We start from the raw sequence: 25,180 nt of genomic DNA, 5'->3' as shown, positions 1-25,180 counted from the left end.
AGTCAAAGACAAAAACAAAACACACCAGCAAAACCCCACCTGTCCCACGCAGAGCAACTTTGTTGACACATCCAGGGCCTCTAGGAAGACGATTTGGCTCTGAATTACACCACTGTGGTCCACACCTCACCCGGGAAGCCATCGTGCACAACCCAGAAGAAGCGGTCGGATCACAGAGGGAACTCAAAAGCTTCCGGAGGACCATCCTTTCCTGAGCAAAGATGTAATAACTCCAAGGATCCCCCTTCAGGAGGACGCATTTGATTTTGCAGGGCTGAGAAAGAGATGTATTCATTTCCTCCAACCTTTTAGCCTTCGGGGTTCAACAGGGTCTGGGGTGGGTAGCCACCACCCAGCCCCAAGACTCTGATTACCCGATAGTTTTCTCCTGCAGAACCCGAGCTGGATCAAGCATTGGTGGGCAAGGAGGGATTCTGAGTCGTTTAACGTTCTGATTACCAGCAGATTAGTCCTAACTAGCCTTTCCTTAATTAATGTAAGTTTTCGTTTTTTTCTTTCTTTTTTTTTTTTTTTAACTCCAGCACCTGGAGCAGAGCCTGGCGCATGCTAGGCAGTCAATAAATATTCGCCGAATGAATTAGCTTTGTTGAAAACCTATCTCTGTATGAAACGAAAGAGCTTTAAGGGGTACCCCATGAGATCTGCTTGATAGCTGACCAGCCTGCAGCGCCCCACAGGGGCAGAGAACTGACTAGACCTGCTGAATATCCGCTCGGAACGACTTCTCTTAACTAGTGGTTCCAGCTAATTAAAGTCTGTCTTCCAGCGCCCGATCTCAGCCACAGCTCATGGCGGTCCACTGATGGGTTTGTGGACTTGCAACCCATCACCCCGCCTGTGGGGGCCCTTCCTTGGAAAGATGCTTGTTTGTCCATGAGGTAATTAACCAGTTGAGACGGGGGGAGGGGGGGGGGCGAGTATTTTTCCCAAACGCTCTTAATTACAGTCTCTGTAACAGATCCGCCAAAGGTGGTTTCCTGATTAATGACTGCCTGAGGTTACCATCCTCAAACTATTAAGCCCTTGGAAATCGCCTGTGGCTGGATCATTAATACCCACGCATAGACCCTCATTTCATTCCGCCGAGTATCTGCAACTTAGCGGTCTGGTTTTCAGCTTTATTTTACCGAGGATGCTGGAGCCGAGGACGGGTATGGACCCCTCGGAGAACCCATACCCACCCTAACCTGTGGCTAGCTCGCTCATTCGTTTTGCTCCTTGGCACCCGCCAGGGCCCCCGCCCCTCGCTTCGCCCCAATCCTTCCAAACAAGGTTCCCTCCTGCCACCTGCCGGCCCACTAGGGTCTGCGCCACGGGCTCGGCGCCACAGCGCAGCTCGCGGGGAGGCGCCCCCGCCTCCTTACTGCACATGCCCGGCTGAAGTCCGGGCGCGCAACTTTGCAGAACCTCTCCGCCGCGTCCCTCCCCGCCTCAGTCTCCTCATTCCTCTCCCAGGCGAGAGGACCAGCGGAGGCACCTCTCCCGGGTCTTAGACCGCAGAGTCTGAGACTTAGAGAGAGGAGCCTGGGAGGAGACAGACTCTCTCTTCCCCCTTTTCCCATCCCTTCTTCTTGCTCAGAGAGGCGAGCGGAGGCGCGGAGCTTTAGAAAGTTGAGTGGTCAGGAAGGTAGGTGCTTCCCTTTTCCCCCCTCACACAGAGGTGGGGCTGGGACCTCCGGACCCAGCTTCTCACCTCGTGGGGTGCACCTTTTTCGGCTCCAGCAGCCGATGCGCATCGGAGCCGCTCTCTGCAGAGCCAGAGGGCGGGTGGGCTTCTCGGTGTGCGCCTAAGAGAATGGATCGCAGGTCCCGGGCTCAGCAGTGGCGCCGAGCTCGCCACAACTACAACGATCTGTGCCCACCTATCGGCCGCCGGGCAGCCACCGCGCTCCTCTGGCTCTCCTGCTCCATCGCGCTCCTCCGCGCCCTTGCCACCTCCAACGCCCGCGCCCAGCAGCGCGCGGCCGCCCAGCAGCGCCGGAGCTTCCTTAACGCCCACCACCGCTCCGGCGCCCAGGTGTTCCCCGAGCCCCCCGAATCTGACCACGAGCACGAGGAGGCAGACCTCGAGCTGTCCCTCCCCGAGTGCCTAGAGTACGAGGAAGAGTTTGACTACGAATCCGAGAGCGAGACCGAGACCGAGTCTGAAATCGAATCCGAGACCGACTTCGAGACCGAGCCTGAGACCGCCCCCGCCACTGAGCCCGAGACCGAGCCCGAGGACGAGCGCGGCCCCGTGGTGCCCAAGCACACCACCTTCGGCCAATCTCTCACCGAGCGTCTGCACGCTCTGAGATTGCGGAGCCCCGACGCCTCCCCGAGTCGCGCGCAGCCCAGCACTCAGGAGCCCCAGAACCCCAGGCAGGGGGAGGAGCCCGAGCCCGAGGACAAGGATCCGAGGGACCCCGAGGAGTCCGAGGAGCCAAAGGAGGAGGAGAAGAAGCAGCAGCGCCGCTGCAAGCCGAAGAAGCCCACCCGCCGCGACCCATCCCCGGAGTCCCCTTCCAAAAGGGGACCCATCCCTATCCGGCGTCACTAATGGAGGACGCCGTCCAGATTCTCCTTGTTTTCTTTGACTCAGGTTAGTTGCCCACCGCTAAACTGGGGAAGCCTGGGGTCGGTGTGGGAGCCCGCGGGAGGAGAGGAGGGAGAAAGAGAGGCAGGTTAGGAGGAAGGCGGGAAGATAGCAGGCTCAGCTAGCCAGCCCGGGAGGTGGGTGGGGGTGCCGCCGGCAGGCTGGGAAAGGCTCCCCTGGGCGCCGGGACGGCGCCGGGGGCGCCCAGGTGGCCAAAGGCTTGTTGCACGACGGTGCGCTCCTGGCGCCGGGCTGGAGACAGCCTGAGGTCTCCGAGCTGGTGTCCAGGACGCGCGCCCAGAATCCCCGGCGCGCCCCAGGTTTCCAGCTGCACACCGAAAAGGCACGGGTAAGTCACTTGTTACATGCGCTCTTTTCCCCCCTCTTAAACACTGGCCTCAAACCGGTTGGCCTTGGCAGGCGACCGAAACGTGGTTCGGAGGTGCGCGCGCCAACTTTCACCGTGCGAGAGCGGCCGCGCTGTAGCGACACTGTTGCAATGTGCGAAAAGTAATCACACCGGGATTGGGCGAGAACTCCGGAGACTGCCGGCGCCGGGAAAAGTCGCGCCCGGCGCTTTAAGACACTCCGAGCCTGGAGCCCAGGTCCCAGCGCTGCCAATTTGGAGCCGCGGGACCTCGGCGCCAGTGCTCCCCGCGGCTGTGCGCTAGTCCTGGCCGCCACCACCCCTCTCCGGGCGCTCACGGGGCGGGAGTCCGCTGCAAAGAGCGTGCGCCCCTGCCCGCGCGCTCCAGAGCCGACCTCCTCGGGACCGCCCGCGGTTCCCCACGAATCACGCGTACTTGGAGGGCTGGCAGAGAAGGTACGGGAGTCTTAGGGGGTGCCCCTACCGGCTACCAGGGTTAGTGGCGCGGGCTTGGTCACGTCGGGGCATCGCTAACCTTTTGGCGCAGCTGATCTGGCGGCGGGGCCGGGTGCAGCCTGGCTGGAGAGGTCTGGGGCTGTTTGCGCACGGACCTGGGGATAGAAGAGAGGGGCTAAGAGGCCCGCGAGGCGGTGCCGAGCGGAAAGGTAAAGCGGCACAAGAACGGGGCTGGAGAGGGGATCGCGTCTTTCAGCGGGGTACCCTACAACGCGTCCCCAAAGAGCACGGCACTACCGCGCCGGGGAAAGGTGTTGGATCCGATCCGACGCAAGTCCTTGGGGGATCGGTCAAGAGGGGGCAGGGGCCGGCAGCGGCTTCGGCAGCCTCGGGGAGGGGAGGCGGCGCACCGGCCATTTTCGGCTCGGGTGGAGCTAAGTTTGGAATCCATAACCTGGAGGTGAAACCGCCCTGGTGTCCGAGCACAAAAACGGCTGCAATCCGGTAACGCGTCTTCGGTGCGTAAAGTGTGTCATCTTCGGTGCGTAAAGTGTGTCTTACCTGCCAATCCTGGAGGAAAAGACTGACAAATGAAATGTAATTTTACAAAACCTCACCCGGTATGGAAATTGATGTTTTCTTGGTGCGCGCGTGCGTCTCGCTTTGCGCGGGTTTGGGCTAGTCTGCGGAGAATGATTTGGGGGGACGGGGGAGTGAACCGTGTTTAGGCTCGAAAGGAAAGGATCAGTCGGGTTCTTAAACTCCTAGGGGAAGGATGAGGCCGGAAGGAACACACTTTTCTTGGTCCTCCTTCCAGGTCTCTTCTCTGGGAAAGGCGTCGTGGCGCGCCAGAACTTAGTTATGCTGGCTGCGGCGCAAATGGCTGCTGGACGCCTGTGTGTCTTCACTAGTATGGACGCGGAGGGCGGTTTGGTAGCAGGGGGCTTCCCTGGGCCGCGGGGAGGGGTCAGGAGTCCGGAGGCTGCCGAGGTGGCGCAGCAGGGCCAGGCGCGCGCTGCCTTTGGCTTACCAGTGTGAAATTGCCTAAGTGAGATGGAGCTCTCCGAAGTTGAAATTTCTACTTCAGGTCACCAGTGGGCTTATGGCTCCTTCTGTGGCATTACGTGTTATTTTTTTCCTGTGGTAACGTCTTAGCAGCCTACGTTCACCAAGTACCACGTCTTTGGTGAATCTGCACAAGAAGCCAGGGTTTGCTTGGCTGGTTTTGCTGTGCTTTTCCGTGCGGGAGCTGTCTTCCCAGACCGGGGAGGGGGGGGGGGGTCTGCTCGGCCTGCAGAGCTAGGTTTTTCATTGGAGGAATTAGCATGTTGCCGTGTCTCGGAGAAGACACGAGGTTTTTAGGAAGTCCTCAGTGCCCAAGCCCACAACGTTCACCTCGGTCTTGGTCTGTTTTTGAACAAAAGCCTGGATGTTGAGACACTTGCTTTCCTGACTGTCAGCAATACACATCAAGCTCATTATTGGGGGGTGGAAGTCCCGGTCTAGGAACACAGATAGTCTGCCCTCTTTCATAAAGTGCCTCCGGTTGTGAAACCCTGTGACCCACCCACGCGCCCCTCCCCCACTCAGCTCCCTTCCCCCACCCTCCACCCCTCCCAACCTCCCCCACCCTCCACCCCTCCAGCCCTGTGTCAGGGTGGAACAGCCATCAGAGATGATCCAGAACAGCTGAGAAATATGCCAGACCCCCCCCCCCCCGCCCCCGAGGAAGTGCCCTGGACCCCCCCCCCCAAGGAAGAGATTTTGCCCTACAGACACTTCAAACCCTCTAACTACCTGAGACACTGGGGCTCCACTACCTTTTTCTTTTCCCCAGAGGCATTTCTGGCAAGTTCTCCCAAGCATTCCCGACTCACTAGGCTCCAAATTGGCCCTTTGTCTCACCCAGTAGAACTGGGGTTAGCATTTGAATGGGCTCACTTGGCTCTTTCAGTTTAGGTGGGGTGTGTCTGGTGAGGAAATTCGCTCAAAACAAAACCCCTGCTAGTTGACCCCGTAAGTGAATTACTAGTCAGTTGTAGTTATTTCTCGGGTGGCGGCGGTGGGGGGGGGGGGGGGGGGGAGAATAAAGCTACTTAAATGTGGTCTGCTCTGGCATTAGGATTTTCCTTTGCTCCGTGAATCATTTACTTAATAGAAATTTGCTTTTTCTTGGACAGAGGTCCTCTTAAAACTCAACTTTCTGAGTTGGAAAATTAGAGCAGTGTTCACATGCTGTGTGCTGTCCAGCCATCTGGCCCAGGTTGACCTCGAAAGTTTGGCAAACAAAACTTTTCATTTATGTTTATCAGAATTCAAGAACCGGGAAGTGTAAAGTTTGGAATTGTTTTAAGAGGATGTTTCTTTAATGCACTCGAAGCTGGTTTTCGCCCCCTGGAACTGCTTACAGCCGTTTCACTCTTTAGCCCTCACTTCTAGCAGCTGGGATGGAAATTTCATGAGGAAGCTGAAACTTCCATGTGGGTAAGAATGAGGTCTTTTTTTTTTTTTTTTTTTTAAATAATCTGAATGGAGTTTACTTAATTTACCTGTGTTATCGCCGCTCTTCCTGCAGACGGAAGCTATTGAGAGGAAACTGAGCAGAAACCATGGTGTAGGGGAAAGCATGTATCTGTAACAACAACAACAAAAACCAAATTACTAAAATCAAATTAAGCTTCCAGAGGTGAGACGCCGGCTCAAGTGCTGCCCTGCTCTTAGAAACTGCCCAGCAAGAGGGCTCAGGCTCTCACATTATATCTTTAATCCCCCTGTCCAGAATGAGGGATGGGACACCTCGCCCTCCCTTCGGGGTTTTGACATTCATGACCATTTCCTTGATCTTGCTGCCCCACGAGTGGACAGCAGGACCTGTAAGCCCCAAGGACCTCTAGGCCTGGGCCAGCCCCAGCACCTCACTGCCTCAGTTTCCTCACACGGACAATGGAAGGAACTGAATGAGATGTTCACAGTATCCCCTTCAGCTCCAAATGCGTGCAGGCCGATAAAGCCCAGGCTTGCCCAGTCTCACTCCGTCCGTGACTTTAACGCTAACGGAGCCAAAAAAAAAAAAGTTGTTCAAGGGTGACCAAATAAAAAGCACCAGTTGTGAAGGAATCTGTTTTGCGTTGTTCTCATTTTGATGTTATCCGATCTGTTTTTTTTTTTTTTTTCAACGTTTATTTATTTTTGGGACAGAGAGAGACAGAGCATGAACGGGCGAGGGGCAGAGAGAGAGGGAGACACAGAATCGGAAACAGGCTCCAGGCTCTGAGCCATCAGCCCAGAGGCCGACGCGGGGCTCGAACCCACGGACCGCGAGATCGTGACCTGGCTGAAGTCGGACGCTTAACCGACTGCGCCACCCAGGCGCCCCTATCCGATCTGTTTTTGAATGGGTGGCAAAAAAACGGTTCAAAGAGGCAAGTTAGGGAATACAGAATCCCACTGGGTCCTGTCACTAGCCTGAGGGGGAAAAATGGCCATCCTTCGGAGCAGATCTTTAAGTGTTTGTCTTGTGCCTGCTTGGTCCCCTCACCTGCTCTCCCCGATCTTCGTCTGTGAAAACAAGCTTTTCCGAGTGGGAGCAGGGGGCCTGAAGCCAGCGTTACTGCAGCCTGGAGATGATGCTACCTGCTCTGGGAGACAGCGGTCTGACAGCAATGACTCGTGGCAAGTGACCACGAGTGCTCGAATGTATTATTCAGTCACTCGTAAGTGTCCTGATTAGGCCAGACCTGCCAACGCAGCTCCGAGGCTGCAGCTAGTTAGGATAAACCCATTTCCTTAGCTCCTGTGTTTGTTTTTATTATCCTTCCCTCCCAAGAGCTTTTTCAGACTTTTTTTTCCTTAATTGCTTCTCTCCCATGAAATTTTAATACCATAGTTATAGAAATGTACTGTATATCTGTTTCTATACTGCAGGACCTTGTAATGGCTAAGATTTTTTTTTTTTTGCACTTCCCCCTAAACCAATTTTCCTCCATGGCAAATGCATGGGCTAGCAGAGCAAATGGAGTTAAAAAGAAAAGAAAAAAAAAAAAAGTAATGGTTGAACATCCCAGTTTTGGTGTTTTTTTGGCTGCACATTACAAGGCTACATATAAGATAAATCTTACTAATGTTTGGTTTTCCCTTTTTAAAAAATCTCACATCCCCCCCCCCCCCGCCCGAACCCCTGGTACCTATCCTGGTGCTGGTGCCCAGTCGATTCACATAGCAGAGAAGCCAGAATAAACAGCCTAGTGACTTAGTTCTCCCAAGGCCAAGAGTCTGCAGTGCAGGGCCCCTGTCACCTGTTGACAACACTCAGCCAGTAAAGGCAGGGCATCCAAGATCCAAGAGGAGCTGGCGCCATAGCCTCCGCCTGCCAGCAGACTCCCCACCGCAAGGTAGAATTGGGGGGGCTGCTTTCCTGGCTTTGCATGTGGACACGGCCTATTTTTATTCTATGAGCTTATTTTAGGGTAGGCACGCTGCAAAGTAACGGGGGGGGGGGTCAGCGTGCACAGAAGGTAGTGGTGCCTTGTTAACGTGCGGGAAGGTTTGCAAACAACAAAGGGAAAGGAAGGTGTTGGGGGATCACGGAAAAAACTGGAAGGTAGTGGGAGACGCGAACAGTAGGGAAGGAACAGAAGAGAAGATTTGGAGACAGGAATCACAAAGCCCATCCGTGTTAGAGCTATCAAGACTAGCACGCACAAATAAGGGGAGATTCAGGGATGAAAAGATTCAGGGGCAACTCCGTGGCCGTCTTCAAAAATCTGGTGGCAGCAGAGGCAGCATTTTTAATAGCCAGGCATAGCGGTGGAGGGCCACCCTGGGGCTCGCAGCTTAGGTACCCTTAAGGTCACCTCTCCCTGGAGGGTCTCTACGGTCTCCATTCCATAGGTACAGGGGAGTTCTTGTACACGTGCCTCAGTGGCTTCAACCACAATGAAAGATTTACAACCTAGGAAATGTTGTTTTATAGCTCAAGTCCTAAATCTTGGATCTCAGTTCAGGGAGAGGCCCCGACTCTCACACTGGCCAAGGACGGCGGCCAGCTGAAGACAAGTTTCTCCTCCCCCAGGCGAGAGCCGGTTGCCGAATACTCTGGCTTACGTTGCTGTCTCCATTAGAGTTCAAGAGGAGAACGCACCCTGGGAAATTGAGGCTCTGCGCTAACATGAGACCCACCACTCCCCTTAAATGCAGGTTACGGTGCCCAGATGCTCCCAGAGTGCCTGGAAGTTCCGCCATGATTTCCCGGAATTTTAAACAGAGCTCCCGCTAAAGCCAGATTTATCTTCTGGGATTCCCTCTTGCCCTTCTAGTCCCCACTTTTACCCCTTTCTTAGTCCCCTTCCCGGAGCACTGTTCATCTTTTCTCCCCTCCACATTCTCTGCTGCATCATCAGCTAGCCTGGAGAAGGAACCCACGGCCCAGTTCAAGCGACTGCCGAGAATGTGCGGGCCCACCGCGCTAGCACAGGCCGTCAGAGGACGGCCATGTGCCTGGCCGCAGCAGAAATGGGTAACCCTTCCAGGTCGAGGGCTGCTGAGTTTAGCTAGCGAGCTGAATGAAGGGGTCTGAATTCCTGGGAGGAGACCCTCCGCCCCTGGGGCTGCAGCACGGGGTTTGTCAATCTGAGCAGATCAAGTGTCTCCCTAAGTCTGGTTCGGCCCATCTGTAATCTCAGCCGTGCACCTGCCCCTGACCTCCATCTGAGGCGTTTTCTCTCCGGCTGGCGTTTGCCTGAAACAGCCTGGTCACGCAGACCCTTCTGCAGACAGGAGGCTGCTGCCTCCACCGGCCGAGGCTGGCAGAGGAGATGCTAGAACGGAGAGAGACGAGCACGGCAGGCCTTAACTGAACGGTGATTAACCGAACAGCTTCAAAGTCTTCTCGCACTCAGAAAACACTGGTCACCGGGAGGTGGAAAGACAGAACAGTTGCCGGAGTCCTCTTGCCCGGGTTCCCTCTCCTTTTGGCTTTGGCTTTTTCCTCCCGGCTGGTGAAAAGATTCTCCTTTTCTGCGTTCCAAAGAAATCCACGGACAGACAGCAATGACGGGAGTGGTCTGCACAGTGCTCTTCTGCAGACGGCCCCCACCCCAAACGCTAGGCTAGGAGGAAATACCACTGCCAAAAGAAAAGATCATTTTGCCTGGTTTCTGCTCCTTTCCCTCTCGACCACCTCCTTGTCTGCCTGCTTTGCTTTCTCTTTCTTGGATGCGGGGACGAAATGAGAACGCTGACAGGCAGCTACTTAAACTTTGGATGCGCCTTGTGCTTTTGGCAACGAGTAAGAATCCCCCCAGTGTAAGCGTACTAACGGCCATTTGCGGAGTGTGACGTGTGCTGGTGCAGGTGTCAATATAGCAGGAAGATGGGAGTTTGGGAAGCCCAGGGCGCCACACGGGGTCACCGAGGCAGGGGGCCGTGTCCCTACAGATGGCGACGGTGCTGTTCGGAGAGCCAAGAGTGAAGAGATACCTGCTTTCCGCTGGGGGTTACTCGCTTACAAAGAGCCGAGCCTACCTGAGGGACCTGGGCCTTCTGGTGAACGGGCGGACCTTCCTCAGAAATGCGGGTTAACTGAAACATAAGCAGTGTTTCCTCTCTTGACTCGTGGAGCGTAGACAATCTATATTCTTTTTAAGTAGCAGTTTTAAGGATCTTTTTAAGGATACGCGGTTTCCCACAGACCTTCACCTGGACTTGACAGCCCGCCCTTTCCTTCTCTGATGGATACACCCGTCTCACTGCACGCCTTTGCTCCCGCTCGCTCCCTGTGGGGACAGGGCCCAGACCCTGGCACACAGTTTTTGCCCTTGACCCCAGCACCCCCTTCTCTCGGGCACCCTGTGACTAGCCTAGCTTGCCTTCCTCTTCATCATCGGTGTGAACTCATTCACTGACCTTCCTTCCTTGTTCCTGCTTATTCCTACCAGATACAGACCCCTTTCTCTGATAGAAATCCATCCAGAATTGGCAATGTGGCCTAGGCTACCCACTACCACCTGTCACTGGCCCATCTGCATCCAGGGCCAGGCCCCATTTCTGTCTTGAGCCAGAAAGCTCACCAGTCTAGAGTATGCTCACCAGACAGCACCTCCCCCCGCCCACCCCCAGTCAACCCACCAGCTAATCGCCCCCAGCTCTTACCATAGCGGGGTCCTCAGGTCCCCGTGGCCAGGCCCGCCAGCTGCCGTTCACGTTGGCCAGCTCCTCAAACATCTGGACGCACTTCTGAGGCGTCTCAAGTCCCACTGCTGATCTGTGATGCTTTCAGCTTTGAACCCCCTCACGTGAGTGATTTGAGGTTTCAGATTCTGGTGGCCAGTCCCTACGGAAGAAAAAAAAAATAGTAAGAGTAGACAATAGGGAGCATCGCGGTGAAACAGCGCAATGTTTTCTCCCTGGTCCTAATTTACCTTTCAATTACAATGATTCCTACTCCAATCTGAGGGTCCTTTCTCAGCCTACAGCAGTGGTTTCATCCGGGGGCGATATTTTGCCTCCCAGAGGACATTTGGCAAAATCTAACAGATTTTTGGTTGCTACAACTAAGGGGCTGCTACTGGCATCTAGTGGGTAGAGGCCAGGGATGCTGCTAACACCCTACAGTGCCCAGGACAGTCCACAGCAGAGAATGATCTGGCCCCGATGTCTACAGCACAGAGGCTAAGAAACCACAATCCTGACTAGGTACGTGGCGCTTCTTAGATCCTCCCCTCCCGTGTACCCCCGCCAGTCCTTCCTAGCCCACTGCTCTCTCCTGAGGCAGCTTTTTTCTCCTCTAGTGCGCTAAGTGCTCCAGATGCTGTCACCAGATATATTCCTCCCCTTGAGGGTGGTATCTGACCCACTGATTCCGTATCCTATAAGGATGGTTGTCACTTTGAACTTGAGGTCTCGCGCTTCCTTCGAAACTTCAGGCCCATGCTCTTAATTAACAGGCCGTGAAAAACTCCACTGCGACTCCCATCCTTCCTTCACCTCTGCCAAGTCCAAACCCAAATTGGCTCCGCCACCATGCCACCCCTCCCCAAGATCCTCCCCACTTCCCTGTGTCACCTGTGTCCCACCGTCCAGGCACCACACTTTGGCTTCTCCACCTTTTGTGCCTTGGGAGCACAGGAGATGCTCGAGGGCCCTTTGGGATCCCTCTTGAGTCCCCTCATTCAGCCTTGCTGCTTCCTTCTCTGCACGTGGGTCTCCCACCTTAAAGGTCAAGGCCAGCTACGGCGTCCTTTGTTCGCTCTGGTGGGACCATCCTCCACACTCCCTCCATCTTTACTAAAACTAAGCGCAAAGCCTCCCTTGCAGCACAATTAACATTCATCATCTCCATTTCCTACAAGAACAGCCTCAAGAGTGCTTGCCCTGAAACTTCCTGGTATCCTCAGAGAGATCTTATCTCATTCGTCCCTCTTTACTCCCACTGCGCCTCCAAGACTCTCCGCTGTGGCCTGTCCTCTTTACCCAGCTTCCCCCTTTTGCTCCTGGTGGGCCCACACCTATCATTCCACCCCCCCCCCCCCATTGGCAGCCAAGGGCCCTAGCCATCCACGGAGGCCCATTTGAAACGCCACTTTCCCCACCAACACTTTCGAGTCCCCACCACCACCACCACCACCAGTAGAGGTCTTTCCTCTCATTTTTATGTTGCTTATCCTTTAGGATGGAGTGTTGGTATCTACCCGGCCTTTATCCCCTCAGTGTATGGGCTCCCCAGGCAAAGAACCAAAGGTACCAAAGAGTGCTGAACAAAGGGGGTCCCAGACGCCCCTGAGGATGTCAAACAAAGAGACCCTGTACGCATTCCTTGATGAATAGTGCTTTGGGGAAGCAAGGCCCGGAACGGGAGCAACCCGTCCCTTTGGGGCTCCAAACCCCAATGTCTACTGACCTTCTACTTCGGCAGGGCGCAGCATCCCTGGGGCCTCAACTCCTTTTCCGTCTGGGACTGCTCCTCTGCATCGGGGCAGTGAGCCCTCTCCCTCCTCAGGGTCCTGGCCCCTCTACCTCCAGGCCTTGGACATTTTCTTCCTTCTCGCCTGGTCTCAGCAGCGGTTCCCCCGGACGGGAGGGTTTGCCCACCGCCACCTGCGGGACCTAGGGTTGACCCCTGTCAGCCCCCAACCTTCCCTTCCAGCCTTTGTGACTTGTGGCATCAGGAAGAGTGACCCCACGGCGCCAGCCGGCCTCGAGGCGTCCCAGGCCTGGCCGCCATACGCCCGCCCACCAACCGCTTCCAACCACCCCAGCAGCACAACCTCTTAGGGCGTTCCAACGCGGCGCCCCCTATTGGACCTCCCATTCATATCCGGTTTCCGGTCGGACGCCCCCTGCTCATTCGCCAGGCAACCTTGATTGGCGTGACCCCAGCCCAATGGCTGACCCGGCACTGGGGTCGGAGGGGAGTGAGTGGACGGTCGCGACCCAGTTGGCCCATTCAGTTGGGTGCTCAGAGGGTTGAGCCGTCGCTCGCGGGGATAGTTGGACAAAGTTTGAGCCAAAGTTCAGTGTTGGCATTTCCAAGTGTGTAGACCCATGGAGCTGACCTGTCACGCCTTTGGGGGGCCCCACACGTTGCCCAGAGTCCGACTTGGTCAGCTTTCTCCCGCAGCACGGCCACGTGGGTGGCGGATGCGGGACAGTGGTGCGCCGTGGCCGTGGTCCCATCGTTCTAAGAGGGATGCGTTGGACTTAACGAGATTGGACCGTGCGTGGTTCACCCGCCTGCGGCTCGTAGATACAGCCACCCAAGTGGTGTTCCCGCTCGCCGCCGCCCACCCCTCGTGAAACTCTTCCTGCCATCTCTTCCCCGCCCGCACGCCAGGCGACCACCTGCCTCATGCCCAGCCGCCTTGCACCTAAAGGTAGCTGGCAGGTCCGTGTCACCCGCTGGCGAGACAGCCCTCATGCCCACGTCCCGGGTCGTACGTGACCCGCAAGCAGCAATTCCCGCCCGCCCCCCCCCCCCCCCCGCGACTCAAGTCCTTCCGCAGACACCAGACCCTAGACCCAGAGCAGTGCGCGTGCACGCGCCAAGCCCACCCCGCCGGTGCGGGTATTTACCCCAGCCGGCTCCAAACCCACGCGAGCTTCGGCGACAGGAGCGCAGCCAGGCGACCGCTACACTTGTGGCCGGGCTTAATGCCGCGCCTCTGGGGGCTCTAGCAGTGGAAAAGTCAAGCGACTGCCCTGGGATACCCATAGCGAAAGGAGAGGGGCCGGAGGGGGGCTGGAGAGGGGCTGGAGAGGAACTGGGGCGGCGGACCGACTGACCCTGCAGCCGGCGCCCGCGGCCGAGAGCGGCACATCACAGCCGCTGCTGCCGGCGCGGCACAGTGTGTATCTTTGGGTTCTGTGCGCACAGGGTTGTCCAGTCTCCGAGACCACGCTAAGCCAGCCGCAGGTCCCAACACAAATCCCGCTAACCCTTCCCCAGAACAGTAGGAACCCCCGGAACTCTGAGGCCTGCACCAGATGGGGGTCTCCGCGTGTGTCCCGCGCCCACCCCACCCCCCCCCCCGTTCCGTGCCGCGGCAACTACCGCTTAGAGGGTCTCCGTGGTGCGCGCCCAAGACCCTCTTATTCCCCTGCATCATCGTCCAAATAATCGGGGGGAAAACCCTGCCTGCGCCACTCTAGACTACCGCAGGGACCCCCAGAGTGTGATGGGGATGGGGGACATTGAGTGTTTTTACAGGAGCCAGCCTGGGCAAACCGGCAAACAAACGCTGCAGAAGCGGTGGAAAGTACCCTAAGGCGTTTTAAAAACGAACTGTGGGCGCACACGCGGCAGCCCCTCGCCCCTCGCCCCTCTCCGCTCTGCCGGTGGGCTTACGACCACCTGTCGCATCCCCGCGCGCGCCCGCGCCCCCTTCCCACGCGCCCAAAGCCTCGTACTCCGGACTTGGAGCTCAAGATTGGAGGCTGCCCAGGTCTGGGGGCTGCGGCTCAGGGGTTCAGGGGTATCCTGGGGTGATGAAACCCTCCTGCGGTTCCCCCCTCCCCCGAGGAGAGTCATTTGGGTCTGGGAGGGAGGGTTTTCAGCTCCTGCGCTCAAGCAGCCCGGGCCCACGTCTTGCGTCACGTGTCCCGCAACGCAGGAGAGCTCTCTCTCTCTCTGGCCAGGGGATAAGAGAGGAGAAAGACTCCAAATCAGTCAGGGAGAGGAGTGGAAGGAGCCAAAACATCCCTGCGAGGCCTGCGCTCATCGGCCCCCTTACCCAAAGTCCGGGGCTGCCGGCGCCAGGATCCGGCTCCCGGAGCCGCCTTGGCACCGGGGCCGGCGTCCTCTGGTGGCAGAGAGCGAGCACTACGAGCGATTTTCGGACCGAATCGGCACGCTCCTCAGATCCAAGCAGGCGGGGCTGGCCTGGAGCAGAGAGACAGAAAGAGAGAGAGAGAGAGAGAAAGAGAGAGAGAGAGGAGGGGACAAGGGCAGGCCAAGAGGGGCGCCGAGGGGCAGCCTGAGGGGATAAAAAGTGGCCAGGAAGGAGCCAAAACTGCACCGGCAACAATAGACTTGCTTCCGCTTTGGTCTTGGGTTTGAGGCCCTCAAGCCCCAGACCTCAAGAGGGTTGGAAAGTGAGGTTGGAAGAACTTTCTAGCTGATACTTTGAATTTTTTCGAAGATATTTTTTTCACCCTAGTTCGGTTGGGTGCTCCGTCTCACGGGGCCCCAAGTTTATTTTAAGAGTCCGCCACCGTGTTATGGGCGTGCGCAACTGCCTCGACGGCAATAATATGTCAGGACAACGCGATATCCCCCTTGAACTCGGGGAACAGCCCGAGCAACCACCCTTGGAGGCCCCAGGGGCAGCTGCCCCCAGTCCTGGGCCTGGCGCAGCCGAAGAGATGGAGACCGAACCGCCTCACAGCGAGCCCGTCCCCCTCGAGATTGAAGGCGAGGCCTGTGGACCCCCCGAGGTCTCCGGACCCAACTGCCAGGACCTGGGCCAGGCCATCGAGGAAACCAGAGCCCTCGGAGGCTACAGCCCACCTCCTGAGGAAGCCATGCCCTTCGAGGTCGAGCAGCCCAGCCCAGGAGGCTTCTGGCCTACCCTGGAGCAGCCCGGAGACACCACTGGGGCCCATGCAGGCCCTGAGGTCTTCAGCCCAACGGTCATGGAGCCCGGAGCCTTCGATGATGCCAGACCCGGCCTGGGAGGCTACAGCCCTCCACCTGAAGAAGCCATGCCCTTTGAGTTTGAGCAGCCTGCACAGGGAGGTTGCAGCCAGCCTCTCCTGCAGGTCTCAGACCTCGCTCCAGGAGGCCCAGGTGCAGGGGTCTTCAGCACTCCTCCCCAGGAGCCTGGAGCCCTCAAGCCTGCAACCACAGGCTTCAGAGGAGACTGTAGTCCTCCCCCTGAGGAGGCTATGCCATTTGAGTTTGATGGAGCAGCCTTTGGGGACGACAGCCCACCCCCCGGGCTCCCCCGAGCTATCCCACAAATCGACGGCGGCAGCATCGGCCAGCCCGCGGCAGTCGCGGTCCCGAGTGCGGTCCTCCTCGCTCCCGCCGCGAACGAGCCCCCCCTCTGGGTCCCCGGCGCCATCGGCAGCCCATCCCGAGAGGCTGTCAGATCTCCTCCACACTTCGCGGGCGACAGCCCCCCGATGGAGATCTCCGGACCCCCGCTCGAGATTGGCAGCGCCCCCGTTGGGGTCGACGACGCTCCCGTCAACATGGACAGCCCCCCAATCGCGCTTGACGGCCCGCCCATCGAGGTCTCCGGAGCCCCAGTTAAGAGAGAGCGAGCAGAGGGAGAGAGACCCCCAGTTGAGGGAGAAGCAGCCGAGATGGAAGGAGGCTCAGCCGCCGCCTCTGCTGCGGGGAGAGGAAAAGTCCCCTCTCCCGGGGACGGAGCCCCAGCGGCCGGGGCCGACCGTGCTTCTCCAGCCGCCGGGGCAGCCCCAGCCGCCCCTGCCGCTCCAGCCGCCGGGGCAGCCGCTGCCGCCCCTGCCGCTCCGGCCGCCGGGGCAGCTCCAGCCGCCAGGGCAGCTCCTGCCGCCCCTGCCGCTCCGGCCGCCGGGGCAGCTCCTGCCGCCCGGGCAGCCCCTGCCGCCCCTGCGTCTGGAGCCCGACCCAAGCTCCGCTTCCTCCGACCCCCCAGCCCCGAGATCCAGGCTGCCGATCCGCCTACTCCGCAGCCTACTCGCGCATTTGCCTGGCGGGGCAGGTCTGGCCGCGGCCGCGACGACGACGAGAGGTCGGTCAGCAGCGACGACGACCACAGCAGCGATGAATCCGACGATGGGACCTCCGGATGCCGCCGCTGGCTGCAGCCCCGGCGAAATCGCCGCCGCCGAAAGCCCCGGCGCAACTTGCTCCGCAAGTTCCTCATGCAGGCCTTCGGGGGCTGCTTCGGCCGATCCGAGAGCCCCCAGCCCAAAGCCGCCCCCAGCCCCAAGGTCAAGAAGATTCCCCTGGCGGAGAAGCGCAGACAGATGCGCAAGGAAGCCCTGGAGAAGCGCGCCCAGAAGCGCGCAGAGAAGAAACGCAGCCAGCTCATCGACAAACAACTCCAGGAAGAAAAGATGGGGTACATGTGTACGCACCGCCTGCTGCTTCTAGGTAATGCGGCGGACTCTGCCCGCGGGGAGCAGGGCTGCCCGGTGGGGCTCGGGCCTGGCAGCGGGAGGAGGGGGGTGTCCAGGCCGAGGCGGGAAGAGACTGCTAGAAAGTTCCAGCGAGGGGCCCGAACTTTGCCCTGGGAGCGGGAGGGGGCCTCGGCTGGGTGTGGGTGGTCGAAGTATGTGCCCTCCAGGGAGAAAAGTGGTGCCGAGCAACACTGAGGGTCGTTTCCGGCTGGACAAGCCAGCGCCAGCGACCGTAAGATGCCCCCGAGTCCTGGGGTGGGGGCCGGCAAGGAAGGCGGGGGCTTCAGGTGAGCCAGGAACTGCCGGGGAGGGGCCCCGGGGTCCCCCGGGCTGAGCCGGTTTGGGGCCGCGGGCGGAGGGGTGGGGGGAGGGGCTGGGGTCGTTGGGGAAAGGTGCGCCCCCGCCTCGCCTGGCCCTGCTGCTTGGACGCAGACAGCTTGTCGTTGGTGTCTGTTGGTGTCCATATTGTGTCCGCCTGTGCATGATATGCTCAAGTGTCCCCCAGTTCCCATCGCTGGCACCCCCAAATTACCCGCCGACCGTGTACTTGTACTGGGGAACGGGCTGTCTTGTGTTTTGCGCCATGGCGCGGGCAAAAACTTTCCGTGTTTGCACACACTCTGGAGGTACCTGAGCGCTGGCGCTCTGCGGCGGGCGGCGCGAAGAATGCGGAGGAGAAGGTGGTGGGGCATCTCGGGGAATGAGTTGGGCCCCTGGCGCGGGGGAGAGGGGGCCGCCTCTCGCCGGCCTCCATAACCTTTTTTCTGTGTGTCTTTCTCTCTTTTTTCCCTTTGCGCTAAGCGTTTCCTCACTTCTCATTCGTTCGCCAAACCCTCCCGCCTTTACGGTTGAGAAACCAGACACTCAGGTATCTGGGGCGTCGGGGGCGACACACATTAAGGTCGATATTCTGCACACACTCAGCTCACCCGGGGTGGGGGGGGGATGGAGGGAGGAGGGGGAAGAAAAGAAACCAACCAACAAACACCAACCAAAACCCCCACTTAATCTGCTAAAGGCAGGTCTGGATCCAAACCTACACGGGGCTGGTTCCAAGAGGGTGGGCGTGGCTGTGTTTAAAAAATATGAAATGATTTTTTTTTTTCCTAGGGAAGAGCCCGAGGTAAGCCAATCATTTACGCTTTCACAAAGCACAGTAGGAGGGGCTTGGTTTAAAAAGAGTATTAGGCGTTGGGAGTGAAATGTTGTCTTGTCTCTGACATGCAATTAAAATAAAAAAAAAAATTTGTTTTTAAATGCTTCGACTGTATTTTAAGCATGTGGACGAAGTGTGGTAAAAACTGTGAATATGACTTGTGAAATATAAGCAGCTTTAGCTGGGGGCAAAGAGGATCAAAGGTAACATCCTCTGCCAATGGACTTGGGATACCAAGAAATGTAAAAAGGTCTTGTGTTCTTTAAGCACATCGGGTATGTCCCGCCACCCCTCCGCCTTCCCCTCCTTCTCTTCATCTTTGCCACCTCTCCGTGCCCCCTCCCCTCTCTAGGGCCCTTCCCCTCCCCTCCTCTCCTTCCCCTCTTCCCGCCTCACCTCAGCTCCCATCTGAGACATGGGCTTCTCGTGTCACACCGGTCATTAGAGCAGTCGTTAGCGGTGGTCTGCATGTGTGGCTTGAATGAAAATTTCCCGAGTGAAGCTCACAGTCTGAATTTCTTTATTGTGTTCTCTAAGACCTTTCAAGGGATTTGAAGATCACAGTCTCTAAAGCCGTGCTCCATTTGTTTGTTACCTATCATATAACGTGTGATGGTTTTTTAGGCACGTGACTGTTTGCTTTTGTGACACGTGTGCCTTTCACACATCACAGTTTTAAATGCAGTGGTCATTAGCTGTGCCCACCCAGGGATATCACGACATCATCATTTTCCCAAACACCAATAGAAGGGAAGCAGCTTTAAACGTGGGATGTCCCAACCCCGCTGAAGCCACACACAGAGCCCTTAAATGACAAGGCTCTGTGTTTCTGCGGACGACTGGTTTTGCCATCACAGTCTCATTGCAGTATTCCAAGCATAGCCCCGAGAAGCTGGCCTCTGGTGAGGAGGGGACACAAGGGGGTACAGACGGGAAGCCAGGTGACCGTGTCCACCTGGCCCCTAGTTGGCGCGTCCCTGACACGCTGGGGCCTCAGTTGCCTTGTTTGTGCAGTGCAGCTTTCCCAGCAGACCTCCATGTGTGGAGACCCCTATTCTGGGGGCGGGGTGGGGGGTGGGGGTGTCAGCACAGTCCCCTCAAACCAGGACGGTTGGCTTCAACCACAGATTATGCAAATGCCAGTCCTGCCGCAAACCGTCCATGTCTGGGGCCAGGTCTTAAGAATATTAGAAGCTTAATTTGTTCACCCTTGTTTTGTATCCAGGGTGAAAAATTCACCTTAACGAAAAGAAATTTGCTGGGGTCATCCTACGATTGCCCTGACTCTGCTCTCAGGGTGCCACGGGTCCAGAAGCCCTGACCTCAGGCTACATCAGACATGAGCCTGAACTAGGCAGCCAGGGTCACCTGCTGCAGTAAATGCCATTTGTCCAACCAGGCTCATTTCCCGCCAGGCTTCATTCGGCCAAAGTGAGGAGAGAGGCCCCCATCTCGGTGAGGAGGAGGGTGGGGGACGAAGGATGAGGACTTCCTTACCTTTAGGACAAGAGTTCTCTCACGAACAGTCAAATCCTAGCATCCTAACCTAAAACAAGACATCCATATAGTCCTGCCACTGAAAATGCAGGTCAAAAGACCATTCTTTGATAATGGGTCCTGATTTGTGACGTGCTTAACAATTTGTGTGTGTGTGTGTGTGTGTGTGTGTGTCTGTGTGTGTCTGTGTGTCTGTGTGTGTCTGTGTGTTATAGATACCATTTCCATTTTTCCTGCCCAAACACTTTAACCACATTACAGGGAACTTTTTAGAGGAGATAGGTAGGTAGGTAGATCATCAATAACATGACTAAAATTCTAGAATATGTAAGAGAGGAGGCTTTTTTCTTATCTAACAGTATTCAATAATAGACTATTTCCATGTTTTTGGAAACCCAACTTGGTATGAATCCCCCAGTTTTTAAGAATTGAGGGGCTTGTAGATGAGAATTTTGTAGTATCTGCTACATTTATTAAAAGTGTTTGGGTAAATGCTGTCTATAATAAGGGCCATCCTGCCATGACACTTTATTTATACAGTGAATCTCAATTAATTGTATGATAATTTATGGCACCAGGTGCAACAAGGCTACATTGCGTCCCATCATGCAGGAGCGCCTGCCCCCCACCTCGCCCCCAGCACAGACATTTTTCTGGATTCAGAATGCCTCCACTGAACTCTTTGGTGCAGTGGGAAGGATATAGCTTATCAGGCCACCAAATCTGTAGAATTGAGAGAGACTTTTACGATTTTCTCTGTCTCCCACTAGTATTTCATGCTTCTCAGAGGCCAAAATTCTTCCTTGCCTTTCAAAATCCAATTTCCCATAGACTTCTTGCAAAAAAAAAAAAAAAAAGTTTTCTATACAGGTAGGTTCCTCTTTATAATTTGCCCACATCATGTGTATCGTGGGAACCTGGAATCAGGCAAAGAAAAGTAGGGTTCCTGGGCCTTTTGCATACCCCCTCCTGACTTGAAAGGATAGCCTCCCTGCCTTCAGGTATTAGTAAGCAGTAATAGTAATGATCACATAGCCATGATACCACCTTCTTTCTGTATTTTTAAAAGCCTTTCATCTAAGTCACATTTGCCCTTTGAAACAGCCTTGGGCAATAAAAATGTGATAGGACCCCATTTCATAGGCAAATAAACCAAAAGCTCAGAGATTAAAATGTCAGGGACTTTTGCTCAAAGACTGCAAGGTAAGTGAAGGAAGCAAAAGTTCCTAATTCGGATAAGACAGTGCTTAACACAAGCTGTGGTCATAAGCGATAACGCGTTGTGTAAATGTAAAGCATGATTGTTAAGAGTGCTGTGTGCTCTTCAAATCCCTTGTCAAACGACAGGTGCCTAGTAGGTCTGCTTTCTGAAGTGTAGCCAAGCCTGACAGATCCTGGGTTGTAAATGTCCATTGAGTGTACGTGAACCGTGAGCTCCCCCATTTCTGAGATAACCTGTCATCGCTATGGCGATCTTTGGTTTCCACATTTGCTTTAACTCATCTGCCAACACTGCAGTCTTTGTTTGTTGGGCTTTTTTTTTTTTTTTTTTTTTTTTTTTTCTGTTTTCACTGCAGGTTTTCTTAGGAATCTTGTTTAAATCCTCTGTGGTTTCCTTCACTGGGGTCTAAAGCTTTCCTTCTTACTCAGAGTTCCAATAATAATAATAATACAACAACAACAATAGATGTACTTTTATGCATAGGTGCCCTACATTTTTAGTGTTAGACTAACAGACTGTTTAAAATCATCTTGGCCTGGATCTAATAACCCTATTACAATAATTCTTGTTTAATAGTCTTCCTAGTGATTTTTTTTTTTAAGTAGTCCTTACTTTTAGTTGGGGCTAATTCCTACTTAGCAAGAGTCAGTACATAGCCTTAGAATGATCACCTTTGACTTTTATGCAGGAATGCTGGTATTAAGCAAAAAGTAAATAAATATATGTATACCTTTTTTAAGAGAAGGTAGCCTAATTGCCTAGACTTCTCATACTGTCATGCCTCTCCTTCTTTTCAGAGTCAGTTTTCCCACCAAATAAAACTGACCCTCACCCCCAGCAAAGCTGTGGCACTTCCAATGCCTCTACCTAAAGTAACTTTCAGGAGGTACAGAGACAGCCCTTCACTCAACAGAATTGAAGTTGGCTTCTACACTTGGTTTCTTTAACTGGTGGCAAAGGGGTTCTTTCCAGACCCACCTGGTGCCTCCTGGGGTTCCTGGTGGAATGTGAAATTAACATGCCATTTGTCCATTTCAAAGTCCCCTTTTGCAGGAAGATTAGGAATTTTCAAAATAGGAGGGGCAGGGCCAATTGGTAAGAGAGGGTCGCCCCCTACCAAGTGAAACAGTCAAGCCCCGGTCAGCCTCATTAACCCTCTCCAGCCCTGGTGGTCCCGCAGTAACAGGAACCCTGAGACCGTGGCCCTGCTGCGCTCTCCTTTAACAGACTTCATTGGGTTATACCAAAAGGGACTTTGTCCCATCAAGTTCCTATTCTGGCCTGTGGTCACCTTGGGCAGGAGACCCTGACCTCTTCAGGGAAGGAGACTCAGCCTGAGTCTGTCCCTCTTTGGAGAGATTCTCCTACCGGAGAATCAGCAAATCCTCAGTGGCCTTTCCCAAAATGAAGAGGAGAGGTGGGGTACCCCAGATACAAACTACCACAGAGGCCAGGGAGCCTCGGAATGAGGGAGGAGAGGGCCATTTCCAGAAGCCGAGGAAGAGACGTTATTCTTCCTGGATTCTTCTAAAGAGAGGGCCAGATACTACAAGTGAAGTTTTCCCTCTAGAAATTCTCAACCCAGTGCCACATGTAAGTGCCCAATAAATGGTAACCATTGTTTTTAGAAATTTACTTCTCAGACTTTTCTCTCCCTGCTCCAGGTAAGATTTTTTGCGGGGGAGGGGGTTCTGTTTTCTATACTCCCCACGAGACAGCTACTTGTAAGTTCTAAAAGTACTAGACGCCCATTCTTTCTGTCTCTACCTTTCAGAGTACGCTCTTTGTCCACATTTTATAAGTAAAGGTCAACTCAAGCAGGAGACAGACGACACCTGCCAAATTTATGACTGCGTGAAGTCACTCTCAGGCGAGTGACCTGGCCAAAAGATGAGGGGAGATTTTTTTTTTTTTTTTGCTTGTCCTGAAAAAGTTTCCCCCACCCCCCACCCTTCTCTTTTTATTATTTATATTATCCTCCTCTCTATAAACCAATTCCAGACTGTGGTTGAACCCAGGGACCTGAGCACAGATTGTTCTATGTTTACCATAAATGCAAAAAAAAAAAAAAAAAAAAGATTGTTTTTAGTTTTCCTTCCCGACAGCCAGATGGTGAAGCAGGCCGGCCAGTGGGGATTGAAGAAGAGACCTCCAACAATGAGGTAGGAACCACAAGAAAAAGCAATGTTTGACTTTTAATTCTTGTCGATCAACACACACTCCATTGAGAAGTAGGATGCTCTCTGGTCCCTGACAAACGGCACCCAGGTGCTCCCCCTGCAAGTTAGAATTACAGTTGCCCCCCTGTGGAAAGCGGGGGGCTGTGGCACAGGCAGAATGTTCAGGAACCGATCTGTGACAGAGCAGTGAAGATGAAGAGAAAGTGTGCCTCTCTCGTACTCTCTTAGAGGGAAAATCCCAAATTGCTTTGTAGAGTAATTTGTTAAACCTCAGGAGAATTCGGGAGCCTTTGACTCGTGGAGCTCTGCCCACAGAACTTGAACATTAGATCTTACTAAATGCTTCCTAATGATTCAATTTGGGGCGAGGAAAGAGGTGTAAAGGTATAAATTGTTATCTGATCCCCAATTTATTATGAGTCAGTCAGCGTTTCCCACATCTCACACATTTGGTGTGTGGGACAGAGTTAAGTACCTGAAGCTTCCTTCAGTGCGTTGAAAAAGGGAAGGAAAATGTCTTGTACCCACTCTCTAAGGAGTGCCATGGTCCAGCCCCGTGTCACCAGGAGACCACAGTCGCATCTCCCCGGGAGGTCATCGGGGCGAGAGGCTCGCCCTTGATTACCACGGCCCTTGCCTCCCCCCAGCCGACAAACCTTATAGCCTCCCTCCTCGTTCCATTTTGAACAATTTTTCCTTTCATCAAACTGATTGCTAGCGTGTAGATGACTGTGAGATTTTTTTTACAGGGAGCCCAGATTCAGGTAAGTTTGCAGGATTTTTGCAAAGAAGCAATAATGCTTATGTTGATAGCCCAAAACTAAAGCCAGGCAGTATGATGGAGGCCGAGGCCGAGGCGGCCTGTTTCACTGGCCTTGGCCCAATTGAAAAAGGGAAATAAAAACCCCAACCTGTCCGGAGTAGATGGCATTACTCAGGAAGGATAATGGGTATTGAGATTCCTGGGCACGTGAACACGTTGTTCTCACCAGGTGTCATCTTCTTGTCTATGGTTACTCCTGAGTGTCCAAAGGACTTAAACAAAAGTCTCTGAGGTCCTCGTTTATAACAAGTCAGACATTTGTCATCAGTCCCGGAGCTTTTTGGCCTGGGGCTTCTCGAATCTTAGAAAGTGTCCATTTTAATTCCTTACAGCCCTGTCTGTATAGGTACCTCAGGCCTGCAAGGTGCTTAATTAACATATGAATGAAATCACATCTGTCATTCAGGGGTCTTTCTGTCCACTGCCCCCACAGGGATGAGTTTTTCAACGAGTGACTTTAGTAGGGCCCAGAGATGGCGAAGGTGAGTTGATATTTCAGGTGGCCACTAGATGGTGAGGCGGCATAAGGCAGAAGAAAGGTGTCACATCTATGATTAAATGAGAGGGGAAGGGGACAGGCTGCGGGGGATGGGGGAGGGTCCTGCTCTGCTCTCACCCCCACCCGGCAAAGCCACATCTAATAGGCCCCAAAGCTTCGGTCAAACCCAGCCTTTTGTTTTTAAGCTGTGACATCTCCCTGTTGGCTCTGCCCTAGGGTTTTCCGAGCATTTTAGGGGCCGTGTCTTACCGGAGGGTCCTCATAGCAGTCGTATTGATATCCTGTCACGAAGGCTGCCTGTTGGAGGCATCGTAGGATGTCTAGCAGCATCCCTGACCTCTGCCTACTGGATGCCCACCTCTCTCTGTCTCTCTCTGTCTTTCTCTCTCTCTCACCCACGCACGCACACCCACGCACACCAACCCCCCCAACCCCACTACATACGGACACATTGTGACAATCAGAACTGTCTCCAGTCATTGCCAATGTGCTCTGGGGGACAATATCATCCCCGGTTGATAACAGACTGCCCTAACGTTATCAATATCCAATTCTGGGGAAGACAGAGATCATACATATCCTAACCTGAACACCTTAAAAAGAGAAGATACCTTCAGGGAAGAGGTTGTTGACTTCAGTTACTAATAACCAGTCCGAAATGTTTACTGCAATGGTAGCAATCCAGCATTCTTGGGTGGAAGTCATTTCCAAAAAATCTCAGAAAAGAAGGTGACCCAGATGACCCGACACAGAACAGGAAAGGGAATGATTCCAGGGAAGAA

At 54.8% G+C, this 25,180-nt stretch overlaps 2 protein-coding genes across 6 annotated transcripts in view; both read left to right on the top strand.

Annotated features, from left to right (window-relative positions):
* Positions 1–941: 941 nt before the first annotated feature.
* LOC102900772 (neuroendocrine secretory protein 55) overlaps positions 942–25,180 on the top strand; it is a 61,606-nt gene continuing 37,367 nt past the window's right edge. For both annotated transcript variants that reach the window (XM_045053441.1, XM_006929601.4), the window contains exon 1: positions 942–2,602. In XM_045053441.1, the coding sequence (XP_044909376.1) occupies positions 1,817–2,560 (744 nt within the window). In that variant the 5' untranslated portion in view covers positions 942–1,816 and the 3' untranslated portion in view covers positions 2,561–2,602. The remainder of the gene's footprint in view (positions 2,603–25,180) is intronic.
* Positions 15,117–25,180, top strand: part of LOC101098453 (guanine nucleotide-binding protein G(s) subunit alpha) — a 54,452-nt gene continuing 44,388 nt past the window's right edge. For all 4 annotated transcript variants that reach the window (XM_045053435.1, XM_045053434.1, XM_023251063.2 and 1 more), the window contains exon 1: positions 15,117–16,995. In XM_045053435.1, coding sequence (XP_044909370.1) covers positions 15,132–16,995 — 1,864 coding nt within the window. In that variant the 5' untranslated portion in view covers positions 15,117–15,131. The remainder of the gene's footprint in view (positions 16,996–25,180) is intronic.

Source organism: Felis catus, chromosome A3, assembly GCF_018350175.1.
Source record: "Felis catus isolate Fca126 chromosome A3, F.catus_Fca126_mat1.0, whole genome shotgun sequence".
Classification (NCBI taxonomy): Eukaryota; Metazoa; Chordata; class Mammalia; order Carnivora; family Felidae; genus Felis; species Felis catus.
Note: the sequence above shows the minus strand (reverse complement) of the source record. Positions and strands in the feature narration are given on the sequence as shown.